At 47.1% G+C, this 17,823-nt stretch overlaps 1 protein-coding gene across 2 annotated transcripts in view; it reads left to right on the forward strand.

The window, feature by feature from the left end:
• The window catches only part of TNFRSF19 (TNF receptor superfamily member 19), a 105,977-nt gene that overhangs the window by 33,379 nt on the left and 54,775 nt on the right, over positions 1-17,823 (forward strand). For both annotated transcript variants that reach the window (XM_062194558.1, XM_062194559.1), the window contains exon 4: positions 7,987-8,165. In XM_062194558.1, coding sequence (XP_062050542.1) covers positions 7,987-8,165 — 179 coding nt within the window. The remainder of the gene's footprint in view (positions 1-7,986; positions 8,166-17,823) is intronic.

Here is a 17,823-nt window from a genome sequence, read left to right on the forward strand (position 1 = left end):
CCAACCGTCTTTCTCTTCGTTCTCCTCCCAGCTGCCCTTGCCCTGGCCACCAGGTCCCCAACAAGGACACCCATCTGTTTCTGCTCCTCCGTGCTGTCACCCACTGCGGCACTCGGCGGTCTGTCACCCCACAAGCGCTCTTGTTCCCCGTCTCCTCCCGAGAAATCCCCAAGCCTCATCTCTTCTCATTCTTTTCAGTAATTCAGCTTCATAATCCTTAGCTTTCCCATATTTTTGGAAAAAGACAAGTCCAGCCACTGAGCCATTTGGTGTCCGTTTGGAGGATTTTATCCATTGAGCTGTATTTACTCTCTCTCTCTCTCTCTCTTGCTCTCTCCAAGACTGAGTTTTTGAAAGTTTGTGAGACAGATGATTGAGAATGTGTTTCCCATTTCAGAGTCAAAAAATTCAAAACACCATTCACGCAGCTCCGGGAGTAGCACCCACTGGGCGTGCTGATCCATCCCTGGCTCCCGGCTCCCTTTCAGCTCGTGAAAATAAACCTAGCTTCGTGGATATGTGGGAGAGGGGGATTTTTGTTTTCCCGAAGTAACCACATTAGACTCTTAATTCTCACTGCCTAGAAGTCGGCCTGGCCAGGCCAGGCCCCTCCTCCCTGAGTATTAATGCCAGCAATGTGCTTTTAACATGATCGCCTCCCAGCAGTAAATCAGGAAACGAGTTTTTGCATGAACCACTTGAAACAGGCTGCAAGCCTCTGGCACAGCTTTCAAAGCTTTTCTAACCAATTATTTGGATGACTTTAGTTAATGCGAAAAAATTAACTCTTGTAAACAATAACATGCTTTTCCCTCCACACGGGGCCCATCCAGCTTCACGTTTTTTGAAACTGTCTGCTTTTTTGAAAACAAATTTTCATCCTCAGAAAGAAAGCCACCAAAAAAATAAATAATAATAGAATTTACAAGTATTAAAAATTTTCACTTCTACCATTTAATTACCGTATTGCACATTTTATTTATGTTTAATTACACCTGATCGAGCCCGGGGATATTTGGCAGAATTAGCAGGCTCTCACTTGTACTTTGTCTTAAAAAAAAAAAAAAAAAGAAACCCACTGCAGACGTTCATCTACTGGAAGTTGGGGGAGAAATATCTCTTTAGGGTTGTTTCATTAAAGGAAATTAAAACGCTGAGTCCTCCGCCCCGGCGACATAAATCTGATTTGTCATTTCCATTCGTGTGCTGTAGCTTTTCTCCATGCGTAACGTCTTCTCCATCCAAAGCTGAAATTTAACATTTACTTTGAAAGTTCAAAGAACCCAAGTTAATCACTTATTGGCTGTACAAATAAATAGTGTGTCCGAGCCAGGCCTCCGGAAAGTGTTTCCTGGAGCGTGAGGGTCAGGAGCTGTCCCCTGTGGTCTGGGGAACCGGTCCTCCAATGTGGGGGGGGGTGGGGAGGTGGGGAGAGACTTGCTTGTGTTTTTGTTAAGTGCTGGATTTGCAGGGGGAGAAAGAGAGAAGGGGATTTGGGGACTGTTTACTTTGAGTCATTTTGCTACTGGAAACACACCAAATGTGGCTTAAAAACATTGGGCAGAGTGACAGAGGCACTGCTGCCGCCAGCATGGGTGGAAGTGGCCCAGCTGGATCCAGAACCAAGATAAGGAAGGCGGCTCACCACCTGCCAGTCAGGCTCCTGCCCCCTGCCCGCCAGCCCAGGAGGGCCACGAGACCTGCCCCGGTGGGTGCCATTGGTGTGGCCGCCGCAGGCCTGCGCTTTCTAGAATTCAGAAACACAGGTCTTTAGGGAACTCCGCCTTCAACAGTATTTGCCATCCACTTGTTTGTTCAGCAAACATGCATTTCTTACTCTCTGGCCTGTTCTGTACCAGGTCCAGAGATCAGCTTTTGGGTTGGGAGGGAGAGATGGGGGCGCCCAATACTGAGGACTGCTCCCTCCTGTGATTTTAGGAAGTAAGCGGCATCCTTTTGTTTTCCAGTGCATTGTTGTTTAACCCATGAAGTTCATGGATGAAAAGCTTTTTCAGGAACTCAGACAAGTCCTAGGCAGTTCTTTCCAGCTCTTAAGGTATTATGTCACAGTTTTAAAAGTAAAGCCCACAGGATCATTCAAAGCTGAAATGCATTTCTACTACTAGTATCAATGGCAGAACGTGCTCCATAGAATAAAATGTACATCCAGTGCTGAAGCTAGGCCAGTGGTGCAGTTAATCTTCCCCTACCCTCCCCTTCTCCCACTTTCATCCTGCCCTTGCCGCCCACTCTGTGTGTGTGTGTCTCTCTCTCCCTCTCTCTCTTTCTGTGAAATGGTGGGAGGGAGAACAATAGTGCAACCTGGGAAGAAACACCAGAGGTGGACAGTGAAGTGGTAAAATCACTCTGCTCGGGACTACTGAAGCAAGACCTCAGTACAGAACTGGGCTCTGTCCCAAATGCAGCATGAGCAAGTTGGGTGCACAGACCAGGAATAGGCTGGGTCAGCGAATGGACAGTCACTGAGAGGTTCCATCAGGGGCGAAGGGGCTTCTGGCTAAACCCACCTAACAGGATACTTGCTGAAGACTGGCTGGGGTGAGCAGGCACCCCTGGGGCGTGGGGGCGATGGGGATAAGGAACGAACTCAGTCGTCAAGGGTGATCAGATACAGGGTAAGAGGATTTCTGGCTAAACCAACTGGACAGGATTTGGGGGGCAATGGGGTCTTGAGGACAAGGCCCAGTGTAACAGTGGCTCAGAGAGGCCTAGTCCTAAAGTTCGATCAAGAGCAGAGACTTTGTCAAAAGGCTAAAGCCAAAGGTAGCTCATTGCCTTCACTTTAACATTTACCTATTTAGTTTCTGCTTGCCCCACAAAACAATGGACCTGGGGAAATTACCCCCTTTCTATTCCAAAAGTTTCGGGGGAGGAGAGGTGAGTGAGAAAAGATTTGTTCCTGTTTTCACTGGATCGGGTCATCGGATCAGCGTTAATGTAGTTGGCCGCTCCTGTCCCAGCACTTGAGGTGCAGTGATGAGAATGACTGCATCCATGCAGAGGAGGCCTCTCTGCTTCAGCTGACGAGGAGCACGCACAGACATACACACATACACACAAGCACACCCACGCACACACATGCACACATGCACAGTCACGCACGCACACAGTCACGCACACACGCACACACACACACAGTGGGTCCACTGCCTTACCCTAAACCTAGTACCAGTGCTTGCTTGTGTGTAAGGGAGGAGGAAGTTAGAGACCAGGGATGGAAAGAAAGGTGCCCTGGCTGATTTCTAAAAACAACTTATGAGTAGTGGCTTTTCAACATTGAGAGAGGGAAAATAAAAAGAAAGCTTCTCCAGCCAGTGAGGTGACAGTCTGTAAAGGCCATTGGGCTGTGCCACCCAGCACTGCAGGGGTCAGAGGTGACTGCAGGGCCTCCCTTGCTGCTGTCCTGCCTCTTTCTTTTTCTCTTGGGAGTTATTTATTGAACTTAATGGGGAAGGTTTCAAGGCATTTTAACCACCCGGTTTTGCTAAATGAAATAAAAACATCAAAGCAGACTTTTATATTGGGGGTAATTTAATAGTTATATGCTGTTTATAGCCTGGATTACAAATAATTACAGAGTGTCTCAGTAGATGGTGCTGTAGAAATCTGACAATTGTTTAAAAACTGTTGCTGCTGAGGACACGATGCTGTTATTAATTCCTTGGAAAAAGACTTCTCTGAATTTCTAGCTATTTCAAGGTATGTAGTGAATCCAACATGTTGAATTGTCACTTCTTTCATCCCTCACATTACCAGGAACTACTGTATAAACTTTTAAAGTTTAAAAATGGTACTAGACTGATTTTCTAATACTATGTTTTTGATGCTAAATATTGTAGAAAAATATATTTTCAAATAGAATTCCCTCAATAAGCAATCTCTATCAGGGTTCCCAGATGTGTATATGGGGTATGCCCAATGCATTTTCTCATTTTATGGATGCAAAGCTTTCTCTAAACCCACTCCCATGAATGTTACCACTGCTGCCATCAAAACAAAAATTCTAAGTAGAAACAGCAAGTTGACATGGAGATAAGAAAGGCAGAATATGAGGCAGCTGGCGACTGCTTTGCTTTCTTTCTATATGTGATTGTAGCATGGACCCAGAAACACAAAACAGGCACAAGTGCATGAAATGCCCCCATTCTACAAAATATAATGGCGTGGAAACGACAGAGAATGAAACGTGGCAAAACTTAGTCCTTCTGTATGACGCCAACCCTGGACTGGAGTTAGGAATCAAAAAATAAGCCTAAAGCACTTTCCTTTCAAGAGAGATGAGACTGTCAGAAGTCCTGTTTCTATTTCTCTGATGTTCCTGTCGCGCTGCATCACTGGGCTAGTTTCTCGTGGAGAGAGGAAGTGGTGTGAGGGGGACAGCCGGCCCTGGGAGGAGTGACACTACAATGGGGCCCCATGCTGTTCCCTGTTCGAGCACAGCACAAAGGACAGCTCACCAAATACCGCTCAGTGACACTTTGTGCACCGGTTAAAAATCTTTAATTAAAATTTTTGGATTTGTTCCACAAAGACTTTTATTTAATAAAGGTGTTTTGGGGCTGGCACTGTGACACAATGGGTTAAGCCCCAGCTTATGGTACTGGCATCCCAAATGAGCCCCAATTCAAGTCCCCACAGCTCTGCTTCCAATCCAGCTCCCTGCCAATGCGCCTGCTTTGTCCCAAGTACTTGGGCCCCTGCCACCCACGTGGGTGACCAGGATGGAGTTCCTGGTTCCTAGCTTCAGCCTGGCCTAGTCTTTGCTATTATGAGCATTTGAGGAGTGAACCTGCAGAAATCACTGTCTCTCTCTCCTCCCCTTTCTCCCTAGCTCTCTCTCTCTCATGCTGCCTTCCTAACAAATATTTTACAACAATGTTTTAGGTGCAAAGTGCTGTTTTAAGTAAGCTAGAAAAACCTGAGGTCTGAAGATCCCCCTTGCTCTTTCAATGTAGCTTTACTGTAATTGAATCAGAAAAGTTGGCTTAGTGGATTTACTGAGCTGTAGAAAATCTAAAATGATAACAGCCATAGGTCTCACTTATTTAATGAATGCTCATTTGGTGTTTGATTTGGCGTGGAAAGGCTTTCTCCATCTTCCCTCGGAGCGATCCCGCAGGGCAGGTGTCACTATCTGCTTCTCACCGAGGAAGAAGGCAGGGTTGGCGAGTTCCCACAGTAGCGCAGCCAACCAGTGGCAGAGCTGGTTGGTGTTCAGACTGCTGCATCTGCACAGCCAGTGCAGTAAAACACACACCTTCTCTCCTCGGCCAACCTGGCTGAGCAGAGCGGCCCGCGCCCTTCACTCCCCGGGCCACGCACTTCTCCCTCTCCCGCTGCCTCCTCCTCGCTCTTTCCCTTTGTTTTCCCCTCTGCTCCTTCGCCGCCTTTTCCCTCCCCTGCTTTGTTGGGTTTTGTACACGAGACTTCCCAGTCCAAGCTGCCTGGATCAGAGCCCGGCTTTGAAGCTCTGCTCCTGTGCGAACCTGGGACGCAGAGACTCAGCAGGGGAACAGTGCGGAGCCCCCCACCCCACCCCGCGCGTCTCGGGCGCCAAGCTTTGATCCCGGGCAGCGCTGTGAGTGGGCGGCTCTTCCCTGGACTTCCGGCCGGCTTTGCGAGCTCTCTGCTCTCTAGGCAATGAAAGGGCTCAGCTGAAGCATGCATGTGTCCGAGGGCAGAGCCACAGTGCCACGCACAAAAGCCCCAAAGCAGTAACAACGGCCTGGCTGCAACGCCCTGCACGTGTTCAAGGAAATTAAGGAAATTCTCTTTGCTCATGCCTCCTTTATTGCTTTTCTGATGACAAGAATAATGGACATTTTTGCAAAAATGAAACTATCTCAGAATTTTAAAAACTGAAAACATCTCATAATTTCACTACCGTACTCCTACCTTAAACAGATAATCCCTAGTCATAGTTTTAAAGAAATTCCAGTTTGTGAATTAGTCCTTCGAATCCCGCCTCTCTCTCTCTCTCTCTCTCTCTCTCTCCCTTTCTCTCTCTTTTTTCCTTTCCTGTGTGCACCTTTGGTTTAGTGAGGATGAAGTGGGTGGTGGATCTTACACTTTTCCCTCCCCCACTCTTTGTCGGGCTTGTTCAAGATGTGCACTGAAAGACAGAGTAACAAGGGAGAAGGGTACCAGCCATCCAAAACATGGCTGAGCTAATTAGTAAAACAAAACTAAAAAGCTGAATGAAGTGGTCACTCACCAGCTTTCGTTGAGTCACATGTTGAGCACACAAAGTACCCTCCTTTAGATTGGCTTTGATTTAATTTTGACCAATAAGTATGGCTAAGTTGACTTTGTTCATAAATATGGGTGATGAACTTAAAACGTGAATTTTATAGAAGAGGGATTTTGAACACTTCGGGATTCGCATTCTAGCCGCCAAGGTTTATGGAGGAGGAAGCTGAGGCCTTGAGAGATCCCCTCCAGCTGTGTCTTGTCAGTGTTGTGGGTTTGCTCCGCCCCTCTCTTCACAGGAGTTCTTCTTGCAACTGTTAACACTATTGTTTTATAAATTGAAAATATTTTTATTTAATTATTTATTTGAGATAGAGAATGAGCTCTTGTCCCCTGCAGGAGCTGAGGCTGGGTCAGAGCGGAAACCAGGAGGCAGGAACTCAATCCAGGACTGCCGTGTGGGTGGCAGGGACCCAATTCCTGAGCCATCACCTACTGCAACCTAAGAAGATGGGATCGAGAGCCCGAGCTGGGCCTTGAACCCAGGTGCTCCAGTGAAGGATGCAGGCATCTTAACCAGCGTCTTAAGCACCGTGCCAAATGCCTGCCCCTGTTTCTCTGTTTCGTTTTCTTAGTGGTTTGCAGTGTTTTTGTTTGCAGTGTTTTTCCAGAAACCACCATGCAGTACATTGACATTAAGTGTGCAACTTTTCTGACATCTTCTTAAATAGGTGTACGCACACCCAGTACCTGACAGACCCTACAGCTTAGGGGTTATGAAGTCTGACTCTGGAATTAAACTGTGTAGGTTCAAATCCCAATTCTAACACGACTTCTGTCCCTTTGTTTACGTTACATGCCTTTTCTGAAGCTCCATCCTGATTGGGAAGGAGTCTGACTGAGAGAATGTGTGAGGATGCATTATTATGGTGTTGGTAAGCAGTGGGATCATATGTCTAATTTCACATCATAGCTAATTTTCAAACTATCATGAAAACATATCAGCATCGTTCTTTTTGTGGTTACATTACAATTACATTATAGGCTGTGCTGTCATGTATCTAGTTGTTGAACTTGGAAATAATCACCTGTGGGTCTAGGGAGTCATTTGTTCCACTCAACCTTGAAAAACAGGGCTGCATCCTGATGCCCATACCTAAAAAAGCTTGCAACCTTTAGTGCCCGCAGAGTTTTGTCTGAACAAGAATTTAGCATTCTTTTCACAAATATGCGCAAGTCTGAGAAAATATTCAATTGCCAAACGTGTCAAGGAAATGATTTCGAAGTGTATCTGTTGGGTGGGATTCTGGGATTGCAAGCTTATGAAACGCCGGTGCCGTTATCCTCATTTTCTACACTATCACCCTTGATCTCCAAGTACTTATTTTCTGCCTTGGTAAGTGAATAAGCGTTCTGAATGTGTCACCGGGCCTGAGTGCCTGAACATTCACATGACCGGCTTAATTAGCAAAGAAGAAAGGGCCATAATTCTTCCATCAGCTAGCAATAATGGCGCAGAGGGGGTCCCGAGACCTTTTGTGATTCACATGCTCGTGGCTTCTTGAATAAAGTGGATGACTGAGTATACTTATCGGAGTAAGAGAGATTATTAGCAGGGGAAGACACATTTGAACTTGCTGAAAGCGCTGCCTTTGTACACAGGAAGGCCTACACTTGGTAATTATTAGACCAGCTCTTTTCGTTTTATCCCAGCGTCTTTCCTTTTTCATGCTTGCGAAGTCTGAATAGCTTTCTATTGCCTGTTAATCCCCACAGGAATGTGGCTTCGGCTATGGGGAGGATGCACACTGTGTTACATGCCGGCCGCACAGGTTCAAGGAGGACTGGGGCTTCCAGAAATGCAAGCCGTGTCTGGACTGTGCACTCGCAAACCGCTTTCAGAAGGCAAATTGCTCCGTCACCAGCGACGCCGTGTGTGGGGACTGCTTGCCAGGGTGAGTCAATGGTTTCTTCCCTGCCTTATTCATTTAATTACTTTTAAAGGCATTTCTGTGGTTCCTTTCCAAACTCGCGTGCACACAGATATCAACCCCAAGACAGAGTAGAGTGATCGGTGCTTCTCATCTAACATTCACCACTGGACTATCTGTGCCTGCCATGTGATGGACACTGGTTGTACATAAAATGAAAAGGCGCACTAACAAAGGATCCATGTCGTGAAAATCTATAGAGTTCCTGCGAACGGATCAGTGAAAAAGAAAAATGGACGGGAAAATGAACAGGCAATGCACAAAAGGAGGAGGCATGTGTAACTATTGATCATGTGAAGACATCCATCCTCGTTAGCAATCAGAGCAGTGGAACCACCACCCTCCAACCATGGCAGCAGATACATGCTGAGCAGCTGCAGGACTTTGCTTTAGGTGCTTGGGATATCTCGCAGAACAAAGTGGCAAAGATCCCTGCCCATGTAGGGTTTACATCCTGGTCGAGTCTTTAATAATAACTGATGAAGAAATGAAGTACACAGAAATGTGGTCCCTGTGAGGGGAAGAAGAGAGCCGGAAGCAGAGGAGGGGGATTAGATGGGCCCATGGTGATGGGTAGGCAAGACGTCGTGTTGGATTTGGGAATGGGAGTAGGCTTGACTGCAAAGGTGAGATCTGAGCAAGGACTTGAAGGAGATGAAGCAGTCAGCCAAGCAGGTATGTGGAGGAAGAACGTTGTGCGTGAAGGAACATCCAGGGTGAGGCCCCAACGTGGCCATGAGGAAGAAACTTCGAGAAGGCCAAGGGAGTAGCAGAGGAAGGGACGAGAGAAGAGAATTGGCAAAAGCTGTCAATGGACATCTTTTTTTTTTTTTTTTTTTTTTGACAGATAGAGTTAGACAGTGAGAGAGACAGACAGAGAGAAAGGTCTTCCTTCCATTGGTTCACCCCACAAATGGCCGCTACGGCTGGCACTGCGCCAATCCGAAGCCAGGAGCCAGGTGCTTTTCCTGGTCTCCCATGCGGGTGCAGGGCCCAAGCACTTGGGCCATCCTCCACTGCCCTCCCGGGCCACAGCAGAGAGCTGGACTGGAAGAGGAGCAACTGGGACCAGAACCCGGTGCCCATGTGGGATGCCGGCGCCGCAGGCGGAGGATTAACCTAGTGAGCACGATGCCAGCCCCATCAATGGACATCTTAAATATCGAGCCGTATGAGTCCTCCAGATAATCCAGACAACACAGGCCCTTATCGTACACGAGTTGCCAGTGTTTTCTCCCATTCCATGGGTTGTCTTCACTTCCTTGCTGGCATCTTTTGAAGTGTAGAGCTTTTCATTTCAGTAAAGTCCGCATAATCGCTTCCTTTTGTTGCCTGTGTTAGGGGGTTAGACCGTGACTTTTTGCAGCTCCATAGTTGTTGAGACTCTGCACGAGGTCATGCCTGACCCACTGTGCTGTCTTCCTCTCTGTTTGGAGGGAAACACACCTGGGCCCGGGGAAGTGGGAAGCCCAGGAGGAGGGCTGCTCAAGTTTTGAATGCTTCTGAGTAGCCACTGGGCGGATGAACCAGATACAACAGACAGCTGGGGGATGCTGGACGCGGGAGGAGCGGGGGTGGGGGAAGCCACCTATTGGTAAGGGAGTAAAGAGGTAGTGCCGCACTAGGGGGGAAGGGAAAGAGATATAGCAGAGAAACATGATAACTTAATGATAGAGCAGAGGGAGGGAAGGAGAGAGAGAGACTCTTTCCTCTGCTGGTTCACTCTCCAGATGGCCACAAAGGCCAAGGCTGGTCCAGACCAAAAACCAGGAGCCCAAAACTCCATCCTGGTCTCCCATGTGGGTGTCAGGGGCCCAGGCACTTGGATCTTCCTCTTCTGCTTCCTCAGGTGCTTTAGCAGAGAGCTGGATCAGAGCAGCTGGGACTCCAGCCAGCGCTCCGATATGGTATGCCAGTGTTACATGTGGCAGCTTAACCCACTGTGCCACAACACTGGCCCCTACACAAATTATTTTTTATAGCTTTCGGAAACTGGGCCTTATCAAGTTTTAAGATTATTCAGGCAAGGTCACTGAGCCTGTGTGTGGCGATGTTTAGGGTCGTATTCAGGGAAGGTAATGTGAGAATCTATGTCTAAGATGCTGCAGACAAAGACTCAAACCAGACTCAACACCAGACTCGATGGTTTTGATCTGATGTCCAGTGGGGCTCCTGTTGAGATCAGAGGGGGAGATAAAGACCCATGAGCCTGAAGGGAAGAAACAGGGTAGGAAATAGCTTGGTGGCTTAAGCATTATCTTGTGCATCTAAGAAACAGCAAAAGTAGTGTCTTAACACCAGAAACGCAGGCAACAAAAGAAGCAGGAGCTATGTCGGACTAAATCAAAATGAAAAGCTCTTGTACTTCCAAGGGCACCATCACACGTGAAAAGACAGCCCACAGAATGGGAGAGAATATTGGCAGATGATACATCTGATAAGGGAATATCTTATCTAGAGTACCTGAGCAAGTCTTACAATGCACTACTAAAAAGACAAATATCCAGTTAAAGGATCTGAATAGGACAAGTCTCCAAAGAAGATACACAAATGGCCAATAAGCACATGGAAAATACTCAATGTCATGAATCATCAGTGCTATGCTAATTGAAATCACACGTTTCATACCCACAAAGATGGATATGGTCCAAAAGGTAACAAAGCAAGTGTCGACAAGGATGTAGAGAGACTGGAACCTTTGCACACTGTTGGTGGGAACATGAAATGGCATAGCCACATTGGAAAACAGTTTGGCATTTCCACGGAAAGTCAAACATTGAGTTACCTTGTGACCCAGCAGTTCCACTCCTAGATATATAACCGAGAGAACTTGAAACTCCTGTGCACACAAAATTCGTACGCTGATGTCCATAGCAGGACTCTGCATGATAACCAGAAGACTGCACAGTGTGTATGTGTCTCCTCAACAGTTGCCTGTTGCCAGTGTCAAAGGCCAAAGCCATGGCCTTGAAGAGGGAAATGGGTCTTGAAGGTGCCTCCCCTTCATGAAGGGACCCAACTCGGGGAGTGAGTCCCTTGTGGGTCCTTCCGCCTCTGCCAAAGAGACGCAGCAGGGAAGGTCTCATCAGATACCAGGTGCTGGTGCCCTGATCTGGGGCGTCCCAGACCCTAGAGCCATGAGAAGTAAATTTGTGTTCTTTGTAAACTACCCACCTGTGGTGTTCTGTCTCAGCACAAAACACTGAGGCCTGCCTACCCATGTGGCCATCAGCTGATGATGGTTGGGTCAACAAAGTGGGGTGTATTTGAGCAATCGAATATCAATCTGCAAGAAAAAGGAAAGAAATTCTGGCCCGTGCTACAGCCTGGTGAACCCAGAAAGCATGCTAAGTGAATGCATCAGGTCACAGAAGACCGGATCTGTGATTCCATTTGCATGAAGTGTCCAGAATTTCCCTCCAGAGACAAAAGGTAAATTAGTGGTTGCTCCGGGCTGGGGTTTGGCAGGGCTGGGAAGAATGGGGTGGGTGGTAGCTAAAGGCTACAAGTTCTCCTTCTGTGCTAAGACTGACCTTGGTGATGGTTTCACCGCTGAGAATATGCTAAACGCCATTGAATTGTACACTCGAGTTGGGTAAATTGTGTGCCTCGTGAATTGTATCTAAATACGTGTGTCATCGAAGCCAAAGCACTGACCTATAATCTCAGACCTATGTGTGATGACATTTATGAGTGTCGTCACCCAGTGTTTAGATCTTGTGCAAATTCAAGAATATGAACTGAAGATCTGACCCAGCTCTGTTGTTTCCCGTAATTCTCTGATGAAAGTGTGTATGTGTGCACCCTCTTCGTCTAGGGGGTGGTAAGAAGAGGAGGTGCACGAGGGGTGCATGGGCTGAGGTAGGCAGTGCCTGAGAGGGTGGGGGAGGCGGGACCCAAGGACTTAGCTTTTAAAGCCATGAGGTGGTGTTTGGTGCAGCAGTTAAAATCCCATTTAGGAGGCTCACGTTGCAAGCTGGAGTACCTTGCTTGGGTCTGAGTCCTCACTTTGCTTCTGATTTCCGTTCCCTACTAGGAGGCAGTGGAAATGGATCAAGGACTTGGGTCTCTGCCATCCACATGGGAGATTGAGTTCCAGGCTTCTGGCTGCAGCCTGGCGCAGCCAGGGAATGAACCAACAGATGAAAGATCTGTGTCTGTCTCTGTCTCTCTCTGCTCTGTCCCTCTGCCTTTCAAGTAAAAATAAATAATTAAAACCAAAGCTTTTTTTTAAGGTACCTCCTGGGATTTTTCCAAGACTGTGTGCTGCTAGAATAGGAGAGACAGGGCTCCCCAGGGGCCGCCCACCACACACGGTTCCGTGTGCTTAACCCCTTGCATTGACATCCGAGCCTGCGGCTTTAGTTTCTACAGTATTTGTTCATTCTTTAAGTAAACACTTAGATGCGGGAAAGTTATAAATGAATAGACATTTGAGTGATGTGTCACAGTTTATTTATGTGATTAGTTTAAAGTTACATCCTTTCTGAGCCAGCTTTAATGTATGAGGCAGTTGATAATTATAGAGTGACTTTTACCCAGGTCTTTCCAGAGTGTTTTAAAAATACTCTCCCAGCTGGACTATGTTTCTGTAAAAGAAGGCAAACAGTTGAAACCCATTTCACAGTCAGGAAAACTCAGGTAGACAGAAAAGGAACAAAATGCACATTGCCTCCAGGGAAATGATGGCAGAGTCCAGTGTGATGGCGGCTTTGTGATTTCTGATGTCTTCTTCAGCCCCAGCCTCCTCTCACAAGATCTGCTGCTGCTGCTGCTGCTGCTGCTGCTCAGAAGTTCAGGCCAACAGAATACCAGCTGCCTCTTTCCAGGCAGCAACGAAGGCCTCTCTGTGCCCACAGTCTGCGTGGTGCAAGAGAGAGCAAGGCCCTGTTCAGGGATATGTGCAGTGACCTTGGGCCTGGTATCTGCTACCCTGACGCCCATTCTTCTCCCCTGTAAGATCATCTGATAATCATACCAACATGCAGAATTGTTAGGATTGAAAATACAATGTATGTGAAGTGTCCAGCAGACTGCTGGTTCTACAGCGGTTGCTACAAAAAAGTGGACGTGATTGCCAGTTCCTGGGCTCCCGGGCCAGCAAGAGCTTTGCATGACTCGTATGCCCTCATCTCTTCTCTGCGAAGGGACCTGGCACCCAGCCCTGGAAGAATAGCCTGGCCCCAGCCAGCTCTTTGCTGCTTCTGGTAACCATGATAGCTCTCATTTATCATTACTTCCTGGACACTTTATGCAGATGAATTTATTTAGTCCTCAAGACCATTTTGTAAAGGAAGGGCGAATGTCATCTGCTCTTTACCAAGGTGGACTCTGGTCCTGGGCATGGATAAAGGACTTGCCCAAGGTCAGCCAGCTTGTACATGCAAGGATGAGTGTTTCAGGTCCTCCGCTGACCCCAGTGCTTTAAGCCTGTGTCTAACTTCACTGGAAGTCTTGGATTGATGACTAATCCAAAGACTGTCTCCACCCATTTTGTGCCCTGCACCCCTCAACCCTCATGCCCCACCTACCACCAGTCCCTTGCTCCCAAAAGCTGCCGCAGTGGCCCTGGTCTGTTTTCTCATCCTCTTGCCTATGGTGTACTCCAAGCAATAAGAAGGCAACAAGAATGCAGGAGAGAATAAAGTTGTCATCCAGTGTCATTACACATGCGCTTTTAGGAATTTGACCGTGACTTGATTGTAGCACACAGATTGGAGCTGCTGCCATCAACACTGGGTGAGGCAAGGTCACTGAGAAGCCAGAGCGGGTCGTGCTGTGCTCTCTCCTCGAACAGATGCTGTCAGATTGGAGAAGCAATGGTCTACAACCAGGTTTTCTTATCATTGCAGTTTTCACACCCAGCGTTTATTAGGCTAACTAGTAATATTTGGAATCAGTTCAGCTCAACATTCCCCATCAAATTCACTGTCAGAGAAGAGAATTTGGACCTATCAGATGGCTTTATATGCTACCTTTCATTAACCAGTGATAAAGGAAAGGCAGTATGTATTTCTTTTGTCTTTTTGCTTTAGCTCTCTGAACCAGAAGTCAAATCTAACAATGGGAAACCAGTTTAATCACACACTTTGTATGTAACTTTATTTAGTTTTTGTAAAGTTTATTTCCTGAACAGGAAACGGAGTTGCAAATGTTCCTGTGTCCCCCAAACCATAGCATTTTAAACAAAATAAGGAGAAAGGAGAATAATTTCTGATGATCTCTAGATGTCTTTAAGTATTTACTCCTCTTGAGTGTTGTATCACAAAACTCTAATTTCTGGATCTTCAAGTTTTTTATTTTAATTTGTGGAGGATTTATTGTTATTGTTATTGTTATTATTTACAAAGCAGAGAGAGAGAGAGAACACTCCCAGTCACTGGTTCACTCTCCAAGTACCCACAACAGCTAGGCTGGGGCCAAAGCTGGGAACCCGGACAACATCAGGAGCTTCCACATGGGTGGCAGGAGCTCCACCACTTGAGCCATCACCTCTGCCTCCCAGGAACAGCATTGGCAGGAAGCTGCAGTCAGGAGCCAGAGCTGAGAATCAAAACCCACTTCCAAACCCCGCTACTCCAGTGTGGGACCTGGGTGTATAAACTGTAGAACCTTTTTTAAATTAAACACACACACACACACACACACGCAAATATGGTCAGCCTTCCGTATCAGTGGTTTTTACATCCATAGACACTGCGAATTGTGGATTGAAAGTATTTGGGGACTGGACATTTAGCCTAGCAGTTAATATGGCCGCATCCCACATCAGAGTGCCTGGATTCAAATCCCGGCGCTAGCTCCTGCCAAGGAAGGACCGGGGAGGCAGTGGTGACAGCTTAAGTAACGGCTCCTGCCACTCCTGTGGGAGATGTGAATTGCATTCCTGGCTCCTCACTGACCCCAGCCCAGCTCCCGGCTGCTGCAGGCATTTGGGGAGTAAGTCAAGGGATGGCAGCTGTCTGTCTCTCTGTTTTTCTGCCTCTCAAGGAAATTTTTTGAAAAACCAATGTCTTTAATCATTATTACATAACTGGTAATTCAGCAGAATCCTATGCTTTTAAGATTCTGACCTTAATCTCACTTTGAACTGAGTGGAAAAAGTGAGTCAGTTGCTAATTTTGAAAATTTTGCAGTGGTTATCAAAATCTGAGATTCTGGCCGGCGCCATGGCTTAACAGGCTAATCCTCCACCTTGCGGCGCCAGCACACCGGGTTCTAGTCCCGGTTGGGGCGCCGGATTCTATCCCGGTGGCCCCTCTTCCAGGCCAGCTCTCTGCTATGGCCCGGGAAGGCAGTGGAGGATGGCCCAAGTGCTTGGGTCCTGCACCCCATGGGAGACCAGGAGAAGCACCTGGCTCCTGGCTTCGGATCAGCGCGATGCGCCGGCCGCAGTGGCCATTGGAGGGTGAACCAACGGCAAAAAGGAAGACCTTTCTCTCTCTCTCTCTCTCTCTCACTATCCACTCTGCCTGTCAAAAAAAAAAAAATCTGAGATTCTGCCTCCAAACTACTGGAATAAAGAAGGACGCCGAGTGGGTTCTGAGTGCTTTTGTGCTATTGCCAGCTGCAGGCAGAGCCTCCCCTAAGCATCCTTTCTCCTGTGAGACGTACTGCGCTGGGCAGGAAGTGCCAGCCCCACGAAACCTCCTTCCTATCTGCAGTTCTCATTATTTCCAGTGATTCAGTTAAAGGTCACTCAGAACATGGCCTGATTTGCTCACCTCCTCCAGCCTCACTTGTGTGCTGCTCCTCAGTATGTCTTCATAAATACATTTTTGGCAAGCATGTTTCATGCAGTTGTCAGGGGAAGCTTAGACCTCAACCTGTTCCATCCCAGGCAGAATTCTTTACTTTAAAAATGTTAAATAATGCCTATGCTTGATTTCCAATATGTCACAGTTTTTCTTTTTTCACTTTAAAAAGTTTTAAAGGTTGTATTTCTCTATCCTAAATATTTGTTGAAAATGTTAAGTAACTTTTCACTTTTTGGGGTCTTACATAAAATGAGTTTAATGTATAAAAAAAAAAACTTAGACTTTGTCAGTATTTAACTTGATCAGTTTATCGTTTGGCAAGGTTTCTGGCTTAAAGGAATAAAAAATATTAGTGTGCATATATTCCATCTTAAAGAAAGTTTACTCTTATTCTCCCATGATTTTTATTATATTTTCATGGTTAAAGAAACCAAAAAAACATAAGATTTATCATCTTAACCGTTTTTTTTTTTTTTTTTTTTTTTGACAGGCAGAGTGGACAGTGAGAGAGAGACAGAGAGAAAGGTCTTCCTTTTGCCGTTGGTTCACCCTCCAATGGCCGCCGCGGTAGGCGCGCTGCGGCCGGCGCACCGCGCTGATCCAATGGCAGGAGCCAGGTGCTTCTCCTGGTCTCCCATGGGGTGCAGGGCCCAAGCACTTGGGCCATCCTCCACTGCACTCCCGGGCCACAGCAGAGAGCTGGCCTGGAAGAGGGGCAACCGGGACAGGATCCAGCGCCCCGACCGGGACTAGAACCCGGTGTGCCGGCGCCGCAAGGCAGAGGATTAGCCTAGTGAGCCGCGGCGCCGGCCTATCTTAACCATTTTTTAAAAGATTTATTTGAAAGGCAGAGAGGGAGAGACATACAGAGTGAGAGAGAGAGAGAGAGAGAGCATTGCCTTTCGCTGGTTTACTCTCCAAATGGCCCTAGCTGAAGCCAGGAGACAGAAACTCCAGCTAGACCTCCATATGGGTGGCAGGGGCCCATCGTCTGCTGCCTTCCCAGGCACATCAGTAGGTGGCTAGATGGAAGCCAAGCAGCTGGAACTCCAACCAGCACTCCATCATGGGCTCCCAGTGTCCCCGGGGGCACCCCTGCACCCCAGCGCTGACCTCCCATGCTAACCACTTTGAAGCGTGCTATTCTGTTGTGTAAAGTGTGTTCGCAGTGCTGTAAAACACATCTCCAAACCTTGTTCAGCTTCCCAAACTGCAACTCCATTAGACAACTTTCCCTTTCCCCCTCCCACTATGCCCCAGTAGCCTCTCTCTGCTTTTTTTCTGTGACTTTGACTGCTCTAAGTGGACACATGCAGTGTGTATCTTTCTGTGACTGCCTGATTTCCCCCAGGGTGATGTTCCCAAGGTTCTTCATGCTGTAGCATGTGACAGGATTAGCTTCCTTTTTAAGGCTTAATACCACCCCGTTGTATGTAGATACCACATTTTGTTTAGTCATGCATTTATCAGTGGACATTGGGGTTTCTTCCACCTCTTGGCTATTGTGAATGATGCTGCAGTGGGCATGAAGGTGCGAATATCTCTTCAAGACCCTGCCCGGAAGACCTTTGTGTATAAATCCAGAAACAGTGTTGCTGGATCAAGCGGTAGCCTTGTTTTCAGTGGTTTGAGGAAATACTGCTTTCACAGCAGTTGCACCATTTTACAGTCCCTCCAATAGTGCGCAAGATTCCAGTTTCTCCACATCCTCTCCAGCACTTGTGATTTTCCATCTGGGGTTTCCTGTGTATGGTTGATGGTAACCCATGTGATGGCTGTGAAGCGACTTCCCCATGGTTTTAATTGCAGCTCCCTAATGATTAGTTTTTTTTAATTTAATTTTATTTTTTTGACAGGCAGAGTGG

This window comes from Lepus europaeus, chromosome 6, assembly GCF_033115175.1.
Source record: "Lepus europaeus isolate LE1 chromosome 6, mLepTim1.pri, whole genome shotgun sequence".
NCBI lineage: Eukaryota > Metazoa > Chordata > Mammalia > Lagomorpha > Leporidae > Lepus > Lepus europaeus.